Source organism: Megascapheus bottae, chromosome 4, assembly GCF_031878675.1.
Source record: "Megascapheus bottae isolate mThoBot1 chromosome 4, mThoBot2.hap1, whole genome shotgun sequence".
Lineage (NCBI taxonomy): Eukaryota > Metazoa > Chordata > Mammalia > Rodentia > Geomyidae > Megascapheus > Megascapheus bottae.
Window position 1 is genome coordinate 47,286,298 of NC_143512.1, and position 25,201 is coordinate 47,311,498.

The following is a 25,201-nucleotide window of genomic DNA, read 5'->3' on the forward strand; positions in this document are numbered from 1 at the left end:
TTGAGTTAAAAGTCAGCACAAACAAAGAAATATAATAAAGGGCTGGGGATGAAAATCAAGAGTACTTGTCTACCATGCATGAGTTGCTGGGTTTGATCTTTTATATAGCCAGAAACTAATTCATAAATGAAAATAAAAGCAAAAAGACATGGAACTCCAAAAGCAAACTTTGATTATATCACCATTTATACAAATAGGGATATAAATGAACCTCTATATCAAAGACCAGAAAAGTAGATCTCATGAGCTGAATCCAGCCTGCTGTCCGATCTTTTAAGTGAGGTTTAATTATATTTAGTATAGTGACACTCATCTACATATTGTCTATTACTATTTTTATGTTACAACAGCAGTCAGGCAGATATAACAGCTTCTGTGTCACAGCCTCAAAATACCTGTTTAAAACTAGCTCTTTACAGAAAACACTGCCAACTCCTACTCTAGATCAGAGCTGTCCAATGGAGTTTTCTTTCATGATGGAAACTTTGTAAGTTAGACTGTCTAATACAGCTTTTGATTAAGACCTGTAGGTAGTAATCACCAGAAATATAGCTACTGTACCAATGAAATGATTTTTAATTAACTTGAAGTAACCTAAATTTAAAAGTTACATGTGTCTAGTGGCTTAAAAGACAGTATAACACAGTTCAAGACTAAATTCTTCATTTCAGAGTTAAAGGCACAAATATAGCAGATCTAGGTCTTGAACCCAAGTTTTCTCTAGAATAAATTCTCCTTTCATTATCCCTTGTAGTTTTGTTATCATCACATCTATTTTTTTTTACAGAAAACACTATATATGAGTAATTATTTTCTTAGTTCCCTGAAGGTACACCAATGCTGTGATGGAAAACTGAGCCTTCAAAATTAGGTAAATGTTCACTAAGACGACTTATACCACAGGGATGGTACACACTTGTAATCCTTGCACTTAGGAGGTTGAGAAAGAAAAACTACATTATTTGAGACCAACCTGAGCTACATAGAGGCCCCGTCTCAAAATAAAACAATGCAAAGCAACATAAAGCAATGCAATGCAAAACAAAAGACAAAAAATCATTTATAAAACTGGGCCCAACTGAACATCTCTCCTTGCTAATTAATTGGTATGTCATCTTTCTCACCTATCAATCAATATCTTTCTCTTGATCCTTGGTCAGCTTATCACTGGTCACTGATATCAAGTGAACAATAAAATAGAAATATTTTAAGTTAATTAGAAAATGTAGTGAAAAGATATATGATTTTCTGAGTTCATACATTAAAATAATGTTGGGGAATTATCTGGAACACCTATAAAGCACTGAGGACTATCAGAACTTTTAGCTTAAAAAAAAGAAATCACAAGTGTTAGATATGAAAGGACTGATAATAAAATACAAATAGAGGAAACTTATTATGTTTCTTAAGAATCTTTTTTTTCCTTTGTTGATCATGGATCTTGAACTCAAAGCCTGGGCACTAGTTCTGAGCTTTTTTGCTCAAATCGAGGTTCTACCACTTTGAGCCACAGCACTACTTACAATTTTCTGGGAGTTATTTGAAGGTAAGAGTCTCACAATTTTCCTGCCTTGGCTGGCTTTGAACTTCCATTTTCAGATCTCAGCTTCCTGAGTAGCTAAGATTACAGACATGAGCCACTGGTACCCAGTGGTTCTCAAGATTTTGTAATAAAATGTCTTCCTTGAAATTATTCTGTGAAACTCATCTGTAAGATGACTTTCGTGCTACCATATAACTTTACCAGAAAAGTTAGGGGAAAAAAGCCCTACACTTTTATTCAGTCTTTTTCTATTTACAAAATTAGCATGTCAGAGATGGGAATGTGGCTTAGTGGTAGAGTACTTGCCTAGCATGCATGAAGCTCTAGGTTCAATTCCTTAGCACCACATAAACAGACACTCAAGTGGTAGAGTGGTAGCCTTGAGCAAAAAAAAAAGCTCAGGGACAGTGCCCAAACTCTGACTTCAAGCCCCAAGACTGGAAAAAAAAAAAGAATAGCTCACTCTGGGCATTGGTGGCTCCTAACCACTCAGGAGGCAGAGATCTGAGGATTATGGTTTAACTTAGCCAGGAAAGTCCATGAGACTCTTATCTCCAAATTAACTACTCAGAAAGAGCCAAAAGTGGCACTTTGGCTCCATGGTAGAGCATTAGTATTGTGCAAAAGAAACTCAGGGTCAAAATCCTGACCGTGCGTTCAAAACTCCAGGACTAGCACACACATGTAAAAACAAAAACAAAAAATAGTAGCTCACTATACTTGATCTCTCTATATAAACAACACAATTTATGTTTTAGGGAGTCAACAATTCTGCCATGTGCTAGCAGAGGTTGAATACAATAAAAAAAAATCACCAGAACTGAGTTCCTAATGGGCATCCCTGAGCATAAACATAACATACATATTCTAGGGTTTTTTTTTTTTCCCCCATGAGGCTTGAACTCTGGGCCTGGGCGCTCTCCCTGAGCTCTTCAGCTCAATACTGCCCTACCCCTGGGCCTGGGTGTTGCCCCAGAGCTTTTCTGCTCAAGGCTACCCTACCCTTGAGCCAAGCCCCACTTCCCATTTTCTAGAGGTTAATTGGAGATAAGAGTCTCAGGTCCCTTTGTGCCCAGGCTTGATCTTCAGATATCAGCCTCCTAAGTAGCTAGGATTACAGGCATGAGCCACCATGCCCGTGCCCACCCAACTATAATCACCTCTTATATTAACTTGCTGTTAATAGTAGTAGTTTCTTAACTATATTTTTCAAAACGAATTAATTATTACTCTGAGGCTTATGCTGCTTGTCGATAGCAATGTTTCCTCCCTAAATTTGGCAAACAAAAGGATGAGTTTAATAATTTTAGGAGTGTTTAGGTCCACATTTGAAATACAGTGTCACTGAAATAATGACCCTTCTTCTCTTGTAAAGACTTTCAATCCCAAGCCCACTGAGAACGTCTAGGTTAAAAAAACAAAAAAGATACCTACGCCAGGTTTGGTATGCACAACTGCAATCCCAGCTAAGGTAGGAAGATCTTAAATTTGAGGCCAACCTGAGCTATATAGCAAAACTTTGTGTTAAAATTCAAAACTAAAACCACCTGTCACAAATATCTTAACTATAACCGGATTCTAATGCAAAACAGCAAATAGTTTTATACGACAATGTAATGTATTAGATTTATAGAATCTGTTTGCTTCTGATTTAAATGAATTATTTGATAGAAAATGGAAAATACTTATTGATATATTGATTTTTGAATATATATACAATATGGTATCTTCATTTAAAGTTGAAGTTTCAAAATTATTTGTTGAGTCTGGCACTGGTGGCTCATGCCTGTAATCCTAACTATTCAGGAGGCTGAGATGTGAGGACAGCAGTTCTTAGACAGCTTGGGCAAGAAAGTCCATGAGACTCTTGTCTCCAATTAACTACAAAAAAGTCATAAGTTGAGCTGTAGCTGCAATGGTAGAACAGTAGCCTTGAGCACAAAAGCTCAAGAACAACCTAGGCCATGAGTTTAAGCCCCATGACTGGCACTAAATAAATAAAGCCCATGGCTTATCAATAAACTACTTTAAAATATGTTTTCTTTACTCATTTTCCTAAGAAACAGAATTAGAATCCAATCCAATGTGAACTGTACCTTTAAGTGATTTCCTGCTACAGCATCATGTAAGGGCAGAATCCCATTTACATTTTCACAATTTACATTAGCACCAGCTTTTAATAATTCTGTAACTATATCTGTATATCCCTTATTAGATGCCTCATGAAGTGGTGTCCAACCTAAAAGAGGAAAAAGAAAATTGATGCTGCTCACAATCAACATTCACATAGTATTTTATAATTTTTTTAATTAAAGAATTTATTAACATTGATTTTTACATCATATTTCAAATGACGTGTTTAACAAACAAGAATTCAAGAAGGGAATCTCTATATATAATCAAAGGCTCTTAATTTTTAGAACATAATAAAAATTAGGCTAAGGGTTTGTATATCATATAGTATTTTTGTTACTATAATTTTTACATTATTGAAGTTAACATCTATATCGATTCATATGTTTATATTCTAAGTAATGTACAAGAAATAATACAGAAATGACCTTAAAATGCGACTCATTTTTAAAACAAATTGATCTAATTACAATGTGGTTGATAGAATTATCAAAACAGAGAAATGTAAAATATAATGGAACTAGAATAAATGCTATGCTAATCTTTTCTGATTTTTTTTTTTGCCAGTCCTGGGCTTGAGCTCAGGGCCTGAGCACTGTCCTTGGACTTTCTCAAGGCTAGAGCTCTACCACTTGAGCCTCAGCACCAATTCCGGCTTTTTTCTATGTATGTGGTACCGAGGAATCGAACCCGGGTCTTCATGCATGCTAGGCAAACACTTTAACCATTAGGCCAAACTCCCGGCCCCTCTGATTTTTTTTTTTTTGGCTAGTCCTGGGTTTGAGCACTGTCCTTGGACTTTCTCAAGGCTAGAGCTCTACCACTTGAGCCTCAGCACCACTTCCGGCTTTTTTCTATGTATGTGGTACTGAGGAATCGAACCCAGGTCTTCGTGCATGCTAGGCAAGCACTGTACCTCTAGGCCAAAATTTTCTGACTTTTTAAATGTCTGAATCTTATATTTGTATTTTTGCATTGTTACATTTTCTTTAAATAACATCCGATTCAATCAACCTTTGAGTTTTCCCTCTGAAGATTCTTTTGCATAAGGCAAAATGTCAGAGGATCTATTAAAAAACAAAAACAAAAACAGAAGTTGGGAATTAAGAAGGAGGGAAAAGAAATAGTAAAAGGGAGCAAGAACACGGGACAAGAAAATGGGAACATTTTGCATTATTTTCAAAGTTAGGGAATAGAGTAAAAGCTCCCAAGAAAAATGTTACTTCTTCTTTTTACTCACCTATGAGTGCTCTCAACTGAAAGTAAAAAACTGTTTCAAAAAAGTTATTTTAAAAACAACAGGCCAAGAGTTTGGCCTAGTGGTACAGTGCTTGCCTAGCATGCATGAAGACCCAAGTTCAATTCCTTGGTACCATATACATAGAAAAAGCTGGAAGTGGCTCAAGTAGTAGAGCTCTAACTTTGAGAAAGCCCAAGGACACTGCTCAGGCCCTGAGTTCAAGCCTCAGGACTGACAAAAAAAAAAACCAAAACACCCACAATAATCTTTCTATGGAAAAAAAATACATAGCTGAGCGTTGGTTTCTCACACTTGTAATCCTACCTACTCAGGAGATTTGAGGATCAAGGTCCAAACCAAGATAAGACAGGAAAGTCCATGAGATTCCTATTTCTAATTACCGAAAAACTGGAAGTGGAGCTGTGCCTCAAATGATAGAGCACTAACCTTGAGCACAAAAGCTCAAAGTCTGTGCCCAGGACCTGCGTTCAAGCCCCATGACTTATTATGTGTGTGTGTGTGTGTATAAGAAAATTATTGTGAGAGAAAAGAAAATGTGTATTTCAGTGAATTCAAATTATAAATATATTAAGTTAAAATGATCCAAACCTTCATTATCTTTTAGATTCACATCCAATCCAGATTCTATGAGAGCTTTCACATGAGATAAATTTCCTCTTCTGGCAGCCAAATGAAGTTGACTTTTCCCTTTCACATACCTCCTATTAATTCTGGCTGTTTTTATTTCTGTAAATTTATCAACCAAAACTGATGCTTATTTTGTGCTACATACTAATTATTGTAAAGAATCTTAGAAAATAAGTAATAACTTTCTCAAAATATATCTATGCAATATGCATTACACCAAATTAATATTAACATTAATATTAACAATGCTGCTATTGTTTTAAAGCATAACTTATGAGGAAATTTTGGCACATCTAAGCACATTATTTTGCATTGGTTCAAGAAGGTGGTTAGCTAAACACTTGATAAGAACTTATTAAGAATGAACAATCTCATTTCCATTTCTATACTCATCTGTCTCTCAGTGGTCCCTTAACTATGGGTAAAATTTTTCTTAAAACAACAAAAATCCTCTTGCTATAGACTAAGCACTGAAGAGGCTGAGGCAGGGGTATCATAAATTCAGTTGAGCTTGGGCTACATAGAAAGACCCTGTCTCAAAAGAACAAAATAAAATTCTCTCTCTACAGTTACTTTTATTGCAACAAGAGTGCTTCTATCACATAAGATGCCAAAGATCAAACTACGGCCTCTTGGGTCTTCTATTTTTCTTTCATAAAAACTAACTAATACAATTAACATTGTTCAAATGTTCTGGTTTTTTCATGTATTTTTTATTGTAATTAATAGAAGGGTTACATGATATTTGCCAGATAGATGGTGCATTATTTCCCATACATTGATACCCTTTCCCATGTCTTGGTCCCCATTTCCCTCCCCCCCACCCCCACCCCTCATCTTGTTTTCCCCTGTTCCCTATCCAATTTCAGATAACCAAAAAATGTTCTGTTTTTTACAAAATCTTTTCATTATCAGACTTAATTTGAAACTAAAAGCAACAAATAGATCATATATTTTCCTTCATTTTCTCCACTAAACCTGCTAAAATGTCAGTAAAAGTTATTTTTAAAATATCACATACATGGGGTTGGGTGTGTAGCTTAGTGGCAGAATGCTTGCCTGGGTTTGGTTCCTTGTCTCACATACACAAAAAGAAGCAGAAATAGTGCTGTGGCTCAGGTGGTAGAGTGCTAGGCTTGAGAAAGTTCAAGACAGTGCCAAAACCTGAGTTCAAGGCCTAGGACTAGCAAAAAAAAAAAAAAAAACCCCAACATATATATATATATATATATATATATATATATATATACACACACACACACATATACATATATATCACATACATAAAGGTGAAAACAATAGAGGACAAAATTGAGAAATTGGAAGTCGCTGATAGGGAATAACAAACTGACTCGAAGTCAAGTGCCTGCAGAGAGAATTACAGGAAAGAGCCAGTCTGATCCTAGGTACTCAACACTTGGGATTATTAGGAATGAGGAATCATCAGCAACCATGGAAAGCATGTAATGTAGGATGGGCTAGAAACAGACAGAGCGAAAACTTATATATAGTAAATCCCAACCCCTAAGTTCTTTTTCCAGCAACCCTTCCTATCCCCAAGCTAGGAACCTGGATGTTTATTTTCCAAAGTAACTGAATTTCTGAAAAGTAAGCAAAATGGAGGGTTGGGGTAATGAAAAAAAAAAAGAATCAGTAGCATCAGTACTTTCCAGCAAATTTGCTAGAAATACAAATTCTTTGGTCCAACCAGACTACTCTGGAAGGCACCTAAGGATTCTTACTCTTGTGTGTGTGTGTGTGTGTGTGTGTGTGTGTGTGTGTGTGTGTGTGTGTGTGTGTGTGTGTGTGTGTGTGTGTGTGTGTGTGTCCTAGAGTTTGAAGTCAGGGCCTGGGCACTGTCACAGAGCTTCTTTTGCTTAAGGCTAGCACTCTACCACTGGGATGTATTCCTGCTCATGCATATCAAATTATAAATCATACTTAGAAATATGATAAGAATATGCTTTAAGAGAATTCTCAAGTGATATCTTAGCAAAAACCTTAGTCAAAATCATTTTGCAGGTGGAGTTTGGCCTGGTGGTAGAGTGCTTACCTAGCATACAGGAAGCCCTAGGTTCAGCTCCTAGGTACCACATACACAGAAAAAGCCAAAAGAGTTGCAGTGGCTCAAGTTGGTAGAGCACTAGCTTTGAGAAAGCCCAAGGACAGGAAAAAAATATTTTGCAACTTTATTATTATCATTATTATTATTAATTATAAATTATTTTGCCAGTCCTGGGCTTGATCTCAGGGATTGGGCATCGTCCTTGGGCTTTCTCAAGACTAGCACTCTATCACTTGAACCAAAGCACCACTTCCAGGTATGCATTACTGAGGAATCAAACCCAGATCTTCGTGCATGCTAAGCAAGCACACTACCTTTAGGCCATGCTCCCAGCCAACTTAATTATTTTTAAAGGGAGCACTTTAACTTAAGGTTTAGAAATTCTTTTGTGGCATTAACCAATAGGCTTGATTACAAAATTTTTGCCTAAACAGTTATACAAACCTTGAATGCAGTTAGATTTCAAGAAATTTTTTCGTTTTCTGAAATTCTGTCCTCTTTTGTTTGGGGGAGTATTAAGAGGCCTGTGGATTTCTGAATACATTTTTTCTTTTTCTGCCTCATACGTTTTTACAAGGCTCTCATCTCTGTTAATACTATCTGTTAACTCATCATCTAAAGTGCAAACATACAGTATCAGTGTTGTAGTTCTTACAGGTTGTATAACATAAAAAGAATGTTCATACTGTTTCTGTTTCAAGCTGAACTTTGTAAGAGAATGTAAGTCTTTAATGTGCTCCTTATATAATAACCATAGTGTTTTTTGGTTGTAATTCTCATGAGAAAATTCAATGAATGGTTGAATTCAACATAGCCAACAATTTCTTGCTATGAATGATGTGAGTTTACTTGACACTAAATAAGTGAACAACAAAAAGAAAATCAATAGATATACTATTCATTAGCTACTAATAGGTTAGCAACCATCTTTGACAATAACATTACTTTCAAAGTGAATACTATTATTTTACTCCTAGGCTTAGCAGCATCCCCAATCATGACTCACCTGGCCCCATTCTTGTCAGACTGAAAATTGGTTAAGGTGAAAATTTCTAGAAAATAAGTGTATATGATATATATATATATGGAACAATACTACTAATACCTGATTTATGAGAAATTTCCTTTTCTTTTTTATTAAGTTGTGGAGTATTTGTCAATTCTTTATTCATATTGTCAGTGAAATGAAAGCCTGTGTTATTCATTGGCTTCTTTTCTGGAAAGTCTTGTCTATTCTTTTCAACTTCGGTTGTTCCCATTTCCTCAGAATCAACGACTGTGGGGAAAAAACTATTCGAAGAACTTGTATTTTGCTCTTTGTTATTACAATTCCTTTTAGTACCTTGTTTCTCTTCCATACATACTTTTACCGCATTATATGTATCCATTTGATTACTGAGATTTGGTTCTGTTCCTTGCTCCTCTTCCACATTCATGTTTTCCACGTTATGTATGTCTGCTTGACTCATTGAAGGAGTTGGTTCTCTGGAGCTAGCATCCTGAGGCTTCTTTAATGGCTCCACGTGAGAAGTTAAATTTGAAACTTTAAGTGTTGAAGGCATTATTGTAGAAGCCAGGGAAATTTGCTCAGGATTGCAATATGAGTGATCAAAAGAAATGTGTTGTTCATAATTTGGAACATACTGTTCAGAAATAATGGTGTCATCTGAATCACAGAAATTAACAGCTTCCTGTTGTGATTGTGTGGTTAGGCTTCCTGCTTTTAACTCATTTTCCTGTGAAAAATGGTCATCAAAAGGCAAAAGTTGTTGAGAATCCATTTCTTCACTGTTTATTGTATTTTCTTTGTAATTATGATGTTTTTTGCAAGCTTCCTTTTTAGATGCTGCAGTTTTCTCCGAGGTACTACTGTCACTATCATCACTATCAAAATGGGCCCTTATGAAGGCCAAAAAAGAATTTTCCCATTTATTAAAGCTATCATTTTTTTTAACTGAGTTACCATTTTCCTGAGATTTGTAAGGGCTATTATGTTGTTCTTGGTGAGTATGAAGCTGTTGATCTGTAGTAACAAATGGTAATCTGATTTCTTTAGGTGATGGAAGCCTTGAAACAGCTTCCCTTTGGTCAATGGATTCTACTTCTAAAACTTTCATTTCTTGACTACTTGATAAATCCAGGTTGTGAGTATGTATCTCTTTGGAAGATGAAAAAGCCCCAATATTGTTGACTAATCCACTTTTCAGACTCGACAGAGTTGAGCTGGAAAATTCACATGAGTCTTGGGGAAAATCATTAAAAGTCTGGGGAACGTGCTGCTGGTGACTAACCAATTTGCTTATTCTCCTAGAAGAAGTGACAGCTATTGCTTGTCTTGAACTGTAGTCTCCATTGTCTGCTTGAGTCTTATGTTGTAAATCTCTTCTTTTACTTTTAGACACATTTGAGCTGGTACCTTTGACATTGTGGTGATTGGGCTTTCTTAATTCTCGAGAATATATTTGGGTAGCAGAGGATTGTTTAGGTTTAGATCTGCCAAACTTTGTGGTTGAAGGATTGTTTTCGCAATGTTCATATATGTCTTCATTACTTATAAGTAAACCCTCATTTCTTTCTTTATTGACTTCTTCATTTTCTGGCTTATATTGGTTGGAGTTTTCATTAGAAACTGACTCACAGCAAGTTGAACTGAATTTTAGTTTCTATAGAAACAAAATGTATAGTTAGCTTTAATTTTCAATTTTTACTTTTACGTTTTCAAGTTAATACAGATAGTTAGTATATCAACTTATTACTCTATTTCATTTTATAATTTGTATCTAACCACAAGACCTGCTAGAATATATTCAATTTGGAATTTCATAAGAGTAGACTATGTACAAAAAAACTTAAATGCAATGGGCTTATAGACTCAGTATGTATACTAATATTTATTTTATGCTGGATATTTAAATATTTTACTAGTATATTAGTACTATTAGTCAATAAATATAATTAAAATCTAAATTACTTAGTTCATAGTTTATATAAACTATATTACATATAGTTCATAGGCTTTTTAACTAATCAGACCAGTTTCCTTTCAACAAAGCTTTAAAAAAATGCTTTAGATACATAAGGCCATACAGTATGATGCTAAATGAAAGGACCTCTAGGATATAGAAACAAAAGCCACATAATGAGTGATTGTTGTCCTCAATGTACTATGTTATTTCTCATCTCTTTTGCTGTCCCTTGGTTATCTCATATTGTTACAGTATTTCACTTTGTTTATCTGATATATTGGATATACGTGTATTTGGTTATTTGAAATTGGATAGGAAAGGGGGGAAAACAAGACGAGGGTGGGGGTGGGGGGGAGGGAAATGGGGACCAAGACATGAGAAAGGGTATCAATGTATGTGAAGTAATGCACCTTCCATCTGGCAAACGTAATGTAACCCTTCTATTAATTACAATAAAAAATATATGGAAAAAATGCTTTAGAAACATTCTTCTCCCCAGTGTTACATAGCTAGAGAGTGTCTTCCATGGCTATTTAGGAGAACTGTGCAGTAATAGAAGTGATATAAAGGCTAGACGACAGGTATCCTCCTAAATTGGTCTATATGGATAGTTTATTGCTGGAAAATCAAAATGGGAACACAGCTTCCTCTCACCATACTCAAATACTAAATGAAATGTAAATGACCATTATGTCAAGTTTTTTTTTAATTTTATTTTGTTGTAAAGGTGATGTACAGAGGGGTCATAGCTACAGAAATAAGGTAACCATCGTGTAACATTCTGAAAAAATAGAGAGACATATTTGATTTTTAGAGGGAGCTTAATCCAGAAGAAATTTGACATGACTGACAAATCTTATGAAGAAGAAAAGAAATTGTAACAATATATTATTTCCCTAGATATACTACATTTACTCAGTGCTTTCAGACAAACAGCCTAGAACCTTCTCATTTTCATGTAATTATTCCAAAGTGTCTTAAAACCAAAAGTGAAGGCACTGTTCCTAATAAATGCCACAGCAGTCCAGCAGTTCTATTCCCATAAAACATTAAAATATTGCTAAACATAGATAATACCTTGTGCTGGTGTGCATCCTGTACACCTACTTGGTAAGTGCCATTACTCTGAACTATAAAAAAGAAAAACATTAAATTAAACAGCTTCTAATGGTCACACACTAGAACACACTAAAATTTAACCCACAAATCTTTTTTTTTTGCTAGTCCTGGGGCTTGAACTCAGGGCCTAAGCACTGTCCTTGGGCTAGAGCTCTACCACTTAAGCCACAGCACCACTTTCAGCTTTTTCTGTGTATGTGGTACCGAAGAATCAAACCCAGGGCTTCGTGCATACAAGGCAAACACGCTACTATTAGGCCATGCTGCTGGCCCCCCACAAATCTTAAGTCATGAGAAAATCAAGTAGAATAAGTAAAATTTTATCTATTAGAAATTAAATACTATGTTGAGAGATAGTAACAGTTCTATAGGAAAAACAAAATAAACAGATAGTGTTCAACTCAATCTGGGCTATATATAGCAAGTTCAATACAAGCTTGAACTACATAGAAGACCCTGACTCAAAACAAAATTATATGAAAAATAATTAACTTTCTAAAATTTGAAATTCGATTTTTGTGAGTTTCTATCTACCTGACAAAGAGCTATAGCATGGCTATTTAATCTTACCTGATTTAAGACATTTATTATGGTTAGAAACGTATTTCTCAAGGAGAAGCTTCATTTGTGAATCTTTGGCCTCATCCAAAGGACACTTTCCATTGTCACTGCTAAATAATGGATCAGCTCCATTCAAAAGAAGTAACTCTGCCACCTAGAAAAATATTATTTGTGTAAGGGATTCTAGACAAAAGGTATATGACTGTAAATGTGTACTAGCATTACAACTCTATGTAACACCAATCTTTGTTTTATTCTTTAAAAAAAATTTTTTTTTATTGTAGCTGGGCACTGATGGCTCACGTTTGTAATCCTAGCTACTCAGGAGGCTGAGATCAGAGGATCATAGTCCAAAGCCAGCCTGAGCACTAAAGTCCATGAGACTCTTAGCTCCAATTAACCACCAGAAAACTGGAAGGGGCACTGTGGCTAACTTTGAGTGCTAACCTTGAGTTGAAGAGCTCATGGACAGCACCGAAGCCCAGAGTTCAAGCCCCATGACCAACAAAATAAAATAAAATAAAAGACTCAGAGGGGTTAGGAGTTTAGCCTTGTGGTAGACTACTTGCCTAGCATGCACAAAGACCCAGGTTCAATATCTCAGTACCACATACATCAAAAAGCTGGAAGTGATGTTGTGGCTCAAGTGACAGAGCACTAGCCTTCTTGAGGCAAAAGCCCAAGGCAGTGCTCAGGACCTGAGTTCAAACTCCAGGACTGGCAAGAATTTAAAAATAAAAATAAAAGACTCAGAGAAAAAAAGAAGGAAAAGATAAAGTACAGAAGAGAAAGGGGAAGGGGAAGATAGGGAGAAGGTAATTTCTATCTGTTCAATCTATGCAAATTCAGCTCATCTTACTTGAAACAATAGACACAGTGGATTTCAAACTGCATTAAAGGCTGAGATTGAGAGGATGTGAATCTAGGCTGCCCAGGCAAAAAACAGTAGACAAGACTCTACCTTTGTGGGAAAAAGCTGAATGCAGAGCACTCATGATCCCAACAACAACAGAAAGCCTAAAGTAGGTAGATTTCAGCTCAGATACATAATAAGACACAAGTGGGACCCTATTTCAAAAGTAGTTACTTAGGAAGTTGAGATCTGAAGATTGGGGTTGTTTGAAGCTAACTCATGCAGATAAGTCCATGAGACTCTAATCTCCAATAAACCACCAGGTATGGCTCAAAGTAATACAGTGCTAGCCTTGAGCAGAAAACCTCAAGGACAATGCTCAGGCCCTGAGTTCAAGCTCCATGACCAACAACAAGGAAAAATAATGATAACAAGTAAAAAAAAAAGGGCCTTGAGATATGACTCAAATGGTAGTAAGAACTCAACTAGTCTACCAAGCATAAGGCCTTGAACTCAAGGGACCATCAAAAAGAAGAGAGACATGTAAGTAGAACAGGAATTATTGGAGGAGAATGGGCATAAATGGGAATAGAGAAAGCAGTGGGTAATGGGGGAAAAGAGAAAAATTTGAGAAAAGTACATTAAAAGCCTGTGTAAAATTGTCATAACAAAACACTGTATAACTTAATGCATACAAATAAAAAATGAAAATGGCACTAGACATAACAACTCTATCATATGATAAAATTTTATTCTGAATTGTAAATATTTACTGGCAGAATGAAGTCAAACTGAAATTCTTGAATAGTTTCCTATTTTATTTTATTTTTTGTGGGTCATGGGGCTTGAACTCAGCCTGGGCACTATCCCTGAGCTCTTCAGCTCTAGGCTATCACCTTACCCTTGAGCCAAACCCCACTTCCTGTTTTCTAGAGGTTAATTGGAGATAAGTCTCAGATCCTTTCGTGCATCTGCCTAGCTGGCTTGGAACCTTGATCCTCAGATCTCAGCCTCCTGAGTAGCTAGGATTACAGACATGAGCCATGCGCCTGGCTATATTTTACTATTTTATTAACAGGTATTTAGTAGTTGAGAATATTCTATATGTTCTACAAACAAAAGCATTAAGATACCTTATAATGTCCATTTATCACAGCATCATGGAGAGGAGTGATCTGGTACATTCCTTTGGTATTTACATCGGCCCCTCCTTTTAAGAGTTCACTTGCTATCTGATAAAATCCTCCTACACTAGCTTCATGAAGTGCCGTCCAACCTATTATACACACACATATACACACACATACAAAAGATATTTGCTTATATGGCATCTTGATGTTGTGTGCTTGTCGTTAAAAGAGCAGTTCTAAATGTAGATTATTTCCTTAAATATATTTTGGTTTTATGAGACATATACCATCACTATGAAAGTACCTTGTATTATCTGAAGAATTAAAAAAAAATATCTAAGGGAAGCCAGGTGCCAGTGGCTCACGCCTATAATCCTAGCTACTGAGGAAGCTGAGATCTGAGGATTGCAGTTTGAAGCCAGCCTGGGCAGGAGTCTGCAACACTCTTATTTCTAATTAACCACCAGAAAACTGGAAATGGAACTGTGGCTCAAGTGGTAAAGTGTTAGCCTTGAATAAAAAAGCTCAGGGACAGTACCCAGGCCCTGGATTCAAGCCTGATTACCAACAACAACAAAAATCCAAGGGAAAAAAACGTTAACCTACAATCCTGTTATGAAAAATATAGAAGTAAAATATTTTAACATACGCTTGACCTAACCAAATAAAAAAGCTATATAGTGTCAACGAATACAAAATACTAGTTTCAGACTACTTTTCTATAGAAAAGAGAAGGAAAAGATTAGTTTGTAATTCAAGGCACATCCATTAAAATAACTCAACTACTGCTTGCTTCAGAAACACACATAGCTGGGTCAAGTGGCTCACACATATAATCCTAGCTACTCAGGAGGTCAAAATCTGAAGGCTCCTGCCTGGGAAACTCTGTGAGACTCCTATTTCCAATTAACCACCCAAACCAGCTGGAAGTGGAACTGTGGCTCAAGTGGTCTGAGGGCCATTCTTGAACAAAATATATACATACATACATACATTCATACATACATACATACATACATACATACAGGCTCAGTACAAACTCAAGACCCAATACTGGCACAAAAGTAAAGAAAAAAAATAATAAATGTATTAAGAAGTAACTCGGGTAACTCAGTTAACAAGACTACATATCAGTAATTCCATAATTGTAAGTTTCTTTTTTCTCTTTATTTGTAAACATAGCTATCTACAGTATTTCAACTAAAAAAGTTTAAACTGCTTTAAGAAAACTATGTCACTCGATAATGCATTTTCTTTGTTAGCCAGATAGAATGACATAGGCTTTAATTGCTAAATTCAAACAAATCATATGATAATATAAAACCTAAAAGACACTAGCTACTAATATATTTAATCATCTATTTTCACAACATTTATTCTCAGAGTTTCTCAATATTAATGTCCACATTTTTAGGTGGGATAGATCTTTGTTGTTCAGAGCATTAAAGAATATTCAAGAATATCTCTAGCTTCAATCCACCAGACATATTGCACATAACGACTAATAATGTTTCCAAAACTTTCAAAGGTTCCCTAGGAGGCAAAACTGAAAAACACTGCCATGAGACACTTCAGAGTTTTACCTATAGCACTAATTTTAGTTCTTAAGGAAGAAATTAATAACACCAAAAATGATCAATATGAGCCAGGTACCTGCAGCTCATGCCTGTTATTCTAGCTAATTAAGAGGCTGAGATCTGAGGATCACAGTCCAAAGCCAGACTGCGCAGGAAAATCCATGAGACTCTTATCTCAAACTGGAAAAAGCCAAAAGTAGTGTTGTGCTCAAGTAGTAGATTGCTAGCCTTGACCCCGTCTACCCCCTAAAAAACCTCAGGGACAACACTCAGAACCTGACTTCAAGCTCCAGGATTGATACCAAAAACAAAAAACAAAAAAAGAGAGCTGGGAGTGTGGCCTCATGGTAGAGTGCTTGCCTAGCATTCAGGGAGCCCTGGGTTCAATTCCTCAGTAATATATGCACAGAAAAAGCCAGAGTGGTGCTGTGGCTCAAGTGGTAGAGCTCTAGCCTTGAGAAAGACCAACGACAATATTTAGGCCCTGAGTTCAAGCCCCAGGACTGGCAAAAAAAAGAAAATTAGTATATATTTAGTAGTTTCTCCACTATAAACTTCCTTAAAATGTTCAAAGTAAAAGTTCTAACATTGTATTTTTGCAGTTTATACAGCATGTGATATAATAGCATGAAGAATGAGGAATAAATGGACTTATATATGATTAATATTTGAGTTATGACAATATTAACACCAAGGAAATTGTGAACATTGCATGTATATGTAATTCTTAGAGTGCCAGTGTTACAAAAAAAGAAACAAAAGCAGATTAAGCAAACAGGAAACAATTAGAATACCAATAGCTCGGGGCCGGGAGTTTGGCCTAGTGGTAGACTGCTTGCCTAGCATGTACAAAGACCCGGGTTTGATTCCTTGGCACCACATACACAGAAAAAAGCCAGAAGTGGTGCTGTGGCTCAAGGGTAGAGCTCTAGCCTTGAGGAAAAAGCCCAAGGACAGTGCTCAGGCCCTCAGTTCATGCCCCACAAGTGGCAAAAAAAAAAGAAAACCAATAGCTCTAAATGTAATCGTTTATATTAAGTATGCACTAATTTTCTTAATTAAAAAGTAGAATTGGCAATGTAAATAGAAAAGCAACATTAGCTGCCATCTACAAGAAACACATTTAAAACATACCGATATAGATTAAAAATAAAACTTTCGGAAAGATATAGCAAATAAGTAATAAATAAAAGAAGACTAGGATGATGACATATATAGGGTCTTTAAAAAATACACTACTTTCACAATGCTAAAAGTCAATTGTTTAAAACCATGACTATCCCTTATAATAGAGCTTCAAAATATAATGAACAGCCAGGTGCTGGTGGCTCATACATGTTATTCTAGCTACCAAGGAGGTTGAGACCTGACGATTATTGTTCAGAGACAGAAGAAACAGGAAAGTCATGAGACTCTTAATCTTCAAAACTAACCCCAAATTGAAAGTGGTGCTGTAGCTCAAAGGGTAAAGTGCTGCCTTAAGCAAAAAAATCTCAGGGACAGTGATCAAGCCCTGAGTTCATGCCCCACAACCAACAAAAAGAAAAAAAAAAAAGAAATAAAAGGAGCAAAACTGCAGGATTAAAGGGAGAAAACAACTATCTTGAAAATACAAAAAAATATAAAATTCACTAATAGAGGTACACAAAAAATAAAGAAATGGGATTTAACTTTACTACCAAACCACAAAGAGAAAAGAACAAAAGATATATAAAACAACTGAAAAAAAGAACAAAATGACAGCCGTAAGTCTTTACTCATCTCTAATAACCTTGACCATAAACAGACTAAACTCAACAAAAAAAGAGACTGTCTGAATAGGTTTCTTAAAAAGGTTAATAATATGATGTATATATGAAACTTACTTTCCTGGTAAAGATATTTAGAAGTCTGAAAATTAAGGCATAGAAAAAGATGTTCTATTCAAACAGGAATTAAAAGTGAGAAGAAATAGCTACATTTCTATCAAATAGAAGAGACAAAGTTAAAACTGCAAAAGGAAACAAAAACATCACTATATTATGACAAAGGAATAAATTCAATAATGGACGTAACTACTATAAATATTTAGGCATCCAATATGAAAGCATCAAATTATATAATGCAAGCACTATTACAACTAAGGAGACAGTGTCCATTAAATAACACGTACTTGAATAAGTAACAGGCCAGTAAAGAAACAGAAAGGGAAAAATTTTAATTTCTTAGTTGATATAACATACCCATAAATCTGTAAGTAAATACAATGGGTGGTATACAAGTGGTTACAATGGGTAAACTGAAGTATAATGGATTCTAAGAAGAGATCACTAGCATAACTTATAAGAAAGATTAGGTCCAAGTCCAACAAAATCAACGCTAGGAAATGGGGAGTGGGTAAGACCAAGGGGAAAGGGGCAGACAAATGAAGAAGGGAAAACACAGTTAAGAATTCATAGTATCTACCATAAAATTAATGAAAGCAAGGAAAGGGATGGACTGAAAGAGAGGTGAGAATGTTGAAAGAGGTGACATTGTTCGGGGTGTTTTGTATTCATAAAATGCTTTATTATATGGTACCTCCTTTGTACAACTACTTAAAAATAATTTAAAAAAAGAAAATGGAAAGGCAAAAACTGTGGGATATAGCAAAAACAGTACTAAGAAGAGAATTTCTAATAAATAAATGCCTTATCTAAAAAGAATAAAAAGATTTCAAACAACCCAACAATGCAATTCAAATAATTAGAAAAGCAAGAATGAAACTCAAAGTTATTAAAATAACAATTTTCATAGAAGAAATAGAGGCTAGAAATACAACAGATCAAAACAAACAAACAAAAACACACAAATAAGGCCAGGAGTTTGGCCTACTAGCAAAAGTGCTCGCCTTGGGTTAGATTCTTTGGTACCACATACATAGAAAAAAAAAAAAAAAGCCCGAAGTGGTGCTGTGGTTCAAGTGTAGAGCTCTAGCCTTTAGAAAACCCAAGGACAGTGCTCAGGTCTTGGGTTGCCCCAGGACTGGCAAAACACACACACACACACATACACACACACACACATACACACACAAATTATCTTAATCTAAACTAAAAAGAATTTTAAGAGAAAAAAAATCAGATGAAAAGCAAGTCTACAACAAATAGCACAGGGACGCAAAAGATCAGAGACCATTGGTAAACAAGCATATGCCAAGAAACTGGAAGACCTAGAAGATATGTCATTATAGTGATTCATTATTACTCAACCTAGAAGTCCCCACAAGAGTAGTTAATATGGACACAAAAGTTGTGAATTAAAACATGCAGAGTATTTTCTAAAAGATCTGACCCGCTGGGGTTGGGGATTTAGCTCAGTGGAAGAGCCCTTGCCTGGCAAGTATAAGGCCCTGAGTTCAGTCCTCAGCCTGGGGTGGGGGTGGGGTAAGATCTGACCCAAATGGGGTAAACCTCAGTGCATTTCCTTTTTATTGCCTTAGTATTAATGAATTAAAGAGTTGTATCACTTTCTTGAGAGGCTCATTTCATTTATCAGTATTCCCAATTTCATACTAAAAGCTTTGAGAGTCTTAAATGGTATATATTAAAGTAGATCTGCTTCTTTGTTTATTTCTGTATTCAATTTTTTACTTCTTTAATAATCTTACTGAGGGTGGTGGGTGGGGGGAGGGTAATGGGTACCAAGACATGTGAAAGGTGAATTAATGCACCTTCTACCTGGCAAATATCATGTAACCCTTTTATTAATTACAATAAAAATGTATATATATAAAAAATAATCTTACTGAATGCTTAACTAAATATGGCTTAATTGAACCCTCTTGTAAATAAATGTGTGAAAGTCACATATAAGAAAATAAGATTCCTGCTCACAGACAGCACCCAGGCCCAGGGGTAGGGTGGTAGCCTTGAGCTGAAGAGCTCAGGGATAATGCCCAGGCCAAGTTCAAGCCCATGACCCACAAAAAAAAAAAAAAGAAAGAAAAAAAGATTCCTTATTACACACAATCCAAGCAATGTGACCTTAAATTTATGGAGAAATTTAAGTATGGAGTTACGACAATAGTTAAGAGCATGTGAAGTAATTTATAACACTACTATTATGGAGAAAGAAGGCATTTCTGTTCTTGATTGTCCTTTCCATGATAGCACCATGTAACTAGATTGTTCATGACTGGTCAAGCCTTATAAAAATTAAATTTTGTCAAGAATCTGCTTGGTATTGCTGGACATTATTGTACAGACCTCGCCACACAATGTTCCTGTGCTTGTTACCTTAGTATTAACTGAAGGCAGAGTTAAATAGGAAGAAATACTACAATTCTTAAGACAAAAAGGGGCATGATTCTTTTTAAAAGTAAGCAACTTACATATTTGGCCAAGTATCATTCTATAATGTGGCTGTACTTCAAAAACTAATGTAATAAGATAAGAAGTAAAACATCTAATGCCAACTAATCTTCCAAGAGGGTTCCAAAAATACACATTGGAAAAAGGCAGCCCCTTCAAAAACTGACCCAGAGCAAACTAATATACACATAAAGAAAATGAAACTAGACCCCTATATACCACTGAATAAAAACTAATAAATCATGTCAGCCAAACTAATAAAAATAAATAATAAATAATATAAAACTAAACAAAATTTAAGAGACATATACAGCTTCCAGGCTCTAGTGGCTCATTCCTATACTCAAAGCTATTCAAGGGGTTCAAGTTGGATCAAGTTTGCAATTCAAAGCCAGCCCAATCAAATAAATCTGTGAAATGCCTATCTTTAATTACTAGACAAAAAGCTAGAAGTGGAAGTGAGGCTCAAGTGGTAGAGTACCAGCAGATTTTACAGCTTTACAAACTGATAAGGTCTAGAATAAAAGTAAAAATACAGATACATAAAAGTATCCTCGAGCGAGGATTCAATATCTGTGTACTCAATGCTATGGTATTGGAAATATAAACACAACTACATAGGCATAAAAATCTATGACTCTATAGACATGTTTTATTACATAGATTAATATGTATCTATGATATACAAACCCTCAACCTAATTTTAATTATGTTCTAAAATCTAAGTGCCAGTGATTGTATATAGGGATTCCCTTCTTGAATACTTGTTTGTTAAATACATCATTTGAAATATGATATAAAAATTAATGTTAATAAAATATCTTCTGGGCTGGCTTAGTGCTATTCAGTACATCAAGTATTTAAAGCTTTAAAGAACCATTCTTCTTTTGAAGAATGTGTCAAATTCTCACTACAAGGAAGTGCCAGTACCAGAAACATAGCCTTAGAGAAAGACTGCTTCCCACTCTACTTTCTCTACCCTACGCTTTATTCTTTTCATTTACTCCTGAAATACACCTGTCATTGTATCATAAATTTCCCCTGCAGCTCACTGTACCATCGGCTTCTTCCAATTTTTTATTTCACTTCTCTTTCATTTAAGATTAAGTCTCAATGACTATGTAAAGCCAGCCATTCTTCCTTCTTTACAATGCCACAGTTCACCTGCCATAATCTTTTTTCTTTTTTTCTTTGTCGGCCATGAGGCTTGAACTCTGGGCTGAGGTGCTGTCCCTTAGCTCTTTAGCTCAAGGCTACCATCCTACCCGGTGAGCCACAGCCCCATTTCCGGGTTTCTAGTGGTTAACTGGAGATAAGAGACTCACAGACTTTAGTGCCTGGGCTGGCTTTGAACCATAATCCTCAGATCTCAGCCACTTGAGTAGTTAGGATTACAGATGTTAGCCACCGCACCCAGCTGCACCTGCATAATCTTAGGAAAAGACTATAATATTTTTCCCATCAAACATTTCCCTGGTTAAAGAGCATCTTAAGCAGGAAAATTACCAGAATCCTTTCTTTGGGACTTGCTTTAGGACCACTTATTATACTCTAATAAGAACAATGGAGCTAAAATTGTAAGCCACTCTCAAGACAATTGTGAGGGTAACACTAACTTACCAGCATAGCATGGCTGATTAACATTTCCACCATTTTTTATATAATGACGAATAAGATCAACATCATTATCTAGAGCAGCCTTATATACTAAGTTCTCTCCAAAAATGTTTCTCCGATTTATGCTAGCAAAAGACCTTTTATTCGTCTTTATTTTTTCTGAAATGAGAAAATAAAGGGAAAGAAATCTTTATTTGAAGATCAGAGGAAATAGAATACAGAAAAATTTAGTCAGTAATATAAGGTATATTGTAAAAAAGTATCCTATCATTAATCTAATCATAATATTATCTATATATAAAAGGAAGAGATGTTAGTTGTTTTTAAATATTTCTAGTATAGTTAAGATCATGATAAATAGTGTATTCTAATTAAAACTCCACAAAAAGTGCATTTATGAGAAAACTAACAAATTATTTTCTTAAAATTTCTGGTGAAAACTGGACACTGGTGGCTCATACTTGTAATTACAGCTACTCAGGAGGCTGAGACCTGATGACCATAGTTCAAAGTCCGCCAGAGAAGGCAACTGTGAGACTATTAATCTCCAATTAACCACCAAAAAGCCAGAAGTGGAGCATGGCTCAAGTGGTAGACCACTAGCCTTGAAAGAAAAAAAACAGCTCAAGGACAGTGTGCACCAAAGCCCCAGGACTGGTGCAAAATGTGCGTGCACACACACAAAAGTTCTGGTGAAAAGACTACTTAAATCTAGAGGGTTTAAAAAAAATTATGTATCTAGAATTATATACTATCTGACATAGTTTGAATCTTGAATGCCCTCCTTAGGTTTTGGTCCTCAGGGTAGTAACTGGAAGGCAGTGGAGCTTTTAAGAAGTGGGCATATAGGAGCTGTTTAGGTCACTGGAGGCATGTCCTCAAAGGAGATAGGGCCTCAGCCTCTTCCTCCGCCTTTCTTTCACTTCCCTCCCATTATATAAGTAGATATGGGCCACCAAATACTCCTGCCATGTGATGGGCCAATCATGGACAGAATCCTCCAAATATGTGAGCCAAAATAACTTTACTTTTTTCCCCTTAGTCTTGGGCACTATGCTTGGGCTTTCCTCAAGGCTCACACTCTACCATCTGAGCCACAGCACCACTTTTGGCCTTCTCTGTATATGTTGTACCAAGGAATCAAACCCAGGTCTTCATGCATGCTAGGCAAGCACTCTACCACTAGGCCAAACTCCTGGCCCCCTGTTTACTTTACATGGATTATCACAACATATTATCAAACTTTAGAAAATGTTATATTACAAAATGTATTATAAATTCCTGAGGAGAACACCTTAATGAAATATAAAAAGGATGTAGAAAGCAATCCCGGTGAGATCAGGAAAGGAAAGCTAGAAGTAACTGCCATGAAATTAAAGAATGATGGCCTTGACCTTTGCAATATTTTTATTTGTAGCAGTTTTGATATTCAAAACCAGGAAATACACAAAATGATATTCTGCTTTATACAAAGTATCAATTCTCTATCGTGCCTCCTAAAGTACTGAAACCCCTCATTTGGATTTCCCAAATCCTGTCAAATCTGGAGGATAATATCCACATTGATTTTCTAAATTTTAGGATAATTTTGATGACAGCATTTTCAGTTTTGGTCTATCAAACCTGCTCCATCTTAATCCCTCTTAAAGAGTAACTAAATATTGCAATATATTTCTTTTTTTTTTTTTTTTTGCCAGTCATGGGCTTGGGCTCAGGGCCTGAGCACTGTCCTTGGACTTTCTCAAGGCTAGCACTCTACCACGTGAGCTTGAGCACCACTTCCGGCTTTTTGCTATGTATGTGGTACCAAGGAATCGAACCCGGGTCTGCGTGCATGCTAGGCAAGCACTCTACCACTAGGCCAAACTCCTGGCCCTGCAATATATTTCTTAATAAACCAAATTTAGCTCTTCTAAGCTCCCAGTTGATCACTATAAAACAAACAATTCCTAAGCATTTGTGCCTACCATCTTTCTTTTTAAGTATTCAGTTTTCATTGGATTAAAGAAAAGTATATATATAATAATATATATATTAATATATAATAAATAAAATATAATATATATATAAACCTTATCACAGCTACTATTTTCCAGCCTTCCTTCTTATGACCCAGAACAAAGTCGACCATATAACGTCTGTTTACTCAGAAGCAGTTCTGCTTACTACAAACTGTACAAGCTGTATTTCCTATTATAATTAATCTATTAAAAATAACAAATTGGAGTTCATTTTGATAGATATTATTTTGTATGAGCATTATGCCTTTCTGGACTTCTCCTAAGAGTATCCTCCTTTGGTCTGACTGTGTGTGAATTCCTAGAAAGTAACCAATTGAGAAGCAATAAAACATTTTGCAATGAAAACTAAGTTGTGGAAGGCATTTACTTTAATATATGACATCCTCCACCAGTTAAACAACTAGAAAATTAGACAAAATGTATAAGGGGAACCATTTTCAAACATGGAATGCTAGTACAGACAACAGCCAGGTGAGTCCTAAAATCATCCTGGCCCTTGTCTGGATCCATTTTCTAGAGCATAGTACAAAGGGCAGGGCAGAAGATCATGTTGAAATGAGGAAACTAAGACTGATGAGGGTGGATCTGGTGGCCAAAATTTGTAAGAAATTTTAGAAACCAGAGGTGAGAGAATAAAGACACTTCTAGGATCACATCAACCAATAAAAAGCTAGGCATGGTAGCAGATGCCTATCATCCCAGCTACACAGAAAATGTAAAGAGGAAGACAGTGTTTCAGGCAAGCCTAGGCAAGACCCTACTAAAAATTATTGAAGTAAAAAGGACGGTGGGCATGGTCAAGTGGTAGAGTGCCTTCACGGCAAACACAAAGCCCTGGACTTAGGCCTCAGTATTGCCAAAAATAATACATTTAGGCCAGTCATAGTGGTACAAATCCGATTTATGCTATCAATGAACTGCATGATAAATCTGAAATTACCACCTCTGAAATTCAGTTTCCCGAATCATAAAATGAAGATAATGTATAAGGTCTTTAATTATGTTTTTATTATCTCTAAGTAGCTGTACATTACCATTCAACATGTCCGTTTATAAGTATAATGTATGTTCATCAATATCACCACCTTTATCAATCTCTCCCATCCCTTCCAATACAACTCCAATCTCTGAATTTTCTATCAGATTCTGTTCTAGAAAATTACTTAGAGAAATGGAGATTTACTGAAAAATATACCTCACCTGTTTTCATTTCAATTTGTTCATTTTTCCTGATGTGTTCACTCTTGACTCTGGATGAATGCTTGTTCATTTCTTTACTGTCCACCCATAAAGCAGGATGTTTCACTCTTTTAAAAAAAAGTCATATTTTAAAATTTACTATTTTCTACAATCATACACAGAAAATCATATCAAAATTTTTATTAAAGTTTTAAAAC

General features: G+C 35.7%; 1 protein-coding gene across 2 annotated transcripts in view; it reads right to left on the reverse strand.

The window, feature by feature from the left end:
* Positions 1–25,201, reverse strand: part of Ankrd31 (ankyrin repeat domain 31) — an 83,117-nt gene that overhangs the window by 25,791 nt on the left and 32,125 nt on the right. The window contains exons 9-17 of one of the 2 annotated variants that reach the window (XM_090331838.1): positions 25,005–25,111; positions 21,787–21,942; positions 14,262–14,404; positions 12,285–12,429; positions 11,673–11,725; positions 8,735–10,292; positions 8,074–8,244; positions 5,526–5,663; positions 3,640–3,782 (exon numbers count right to left, since the gene is read on the reverse strand). In XM_090331838.1, the coding sequence (XP_090187964.1) occupies positions 3,640–3,782; positions 5,526–5,663; positions 8,074–8,244; positions 8,735–10,292; positions 11,673–11,725; positions 12,285–12,429; positions 14,262–14,404; positions 21,787–21,942; positions 25,005–25,111 (2,614 nt within the window). The remainder of the gene's footprint in view (positions 1–3,639; positions 3,783–5,525; positions 5,664–8,073; positions 8,245–8,734; positions 10,293–11,672; positions 11,726–12,284; positions 12,430–14,261; positions 14,405–21,786; positions 21,943–25,004; positions 25,112–25,201) is intronic. The other variant, XM_090331837.1, reaches the window with a different exon arrangement.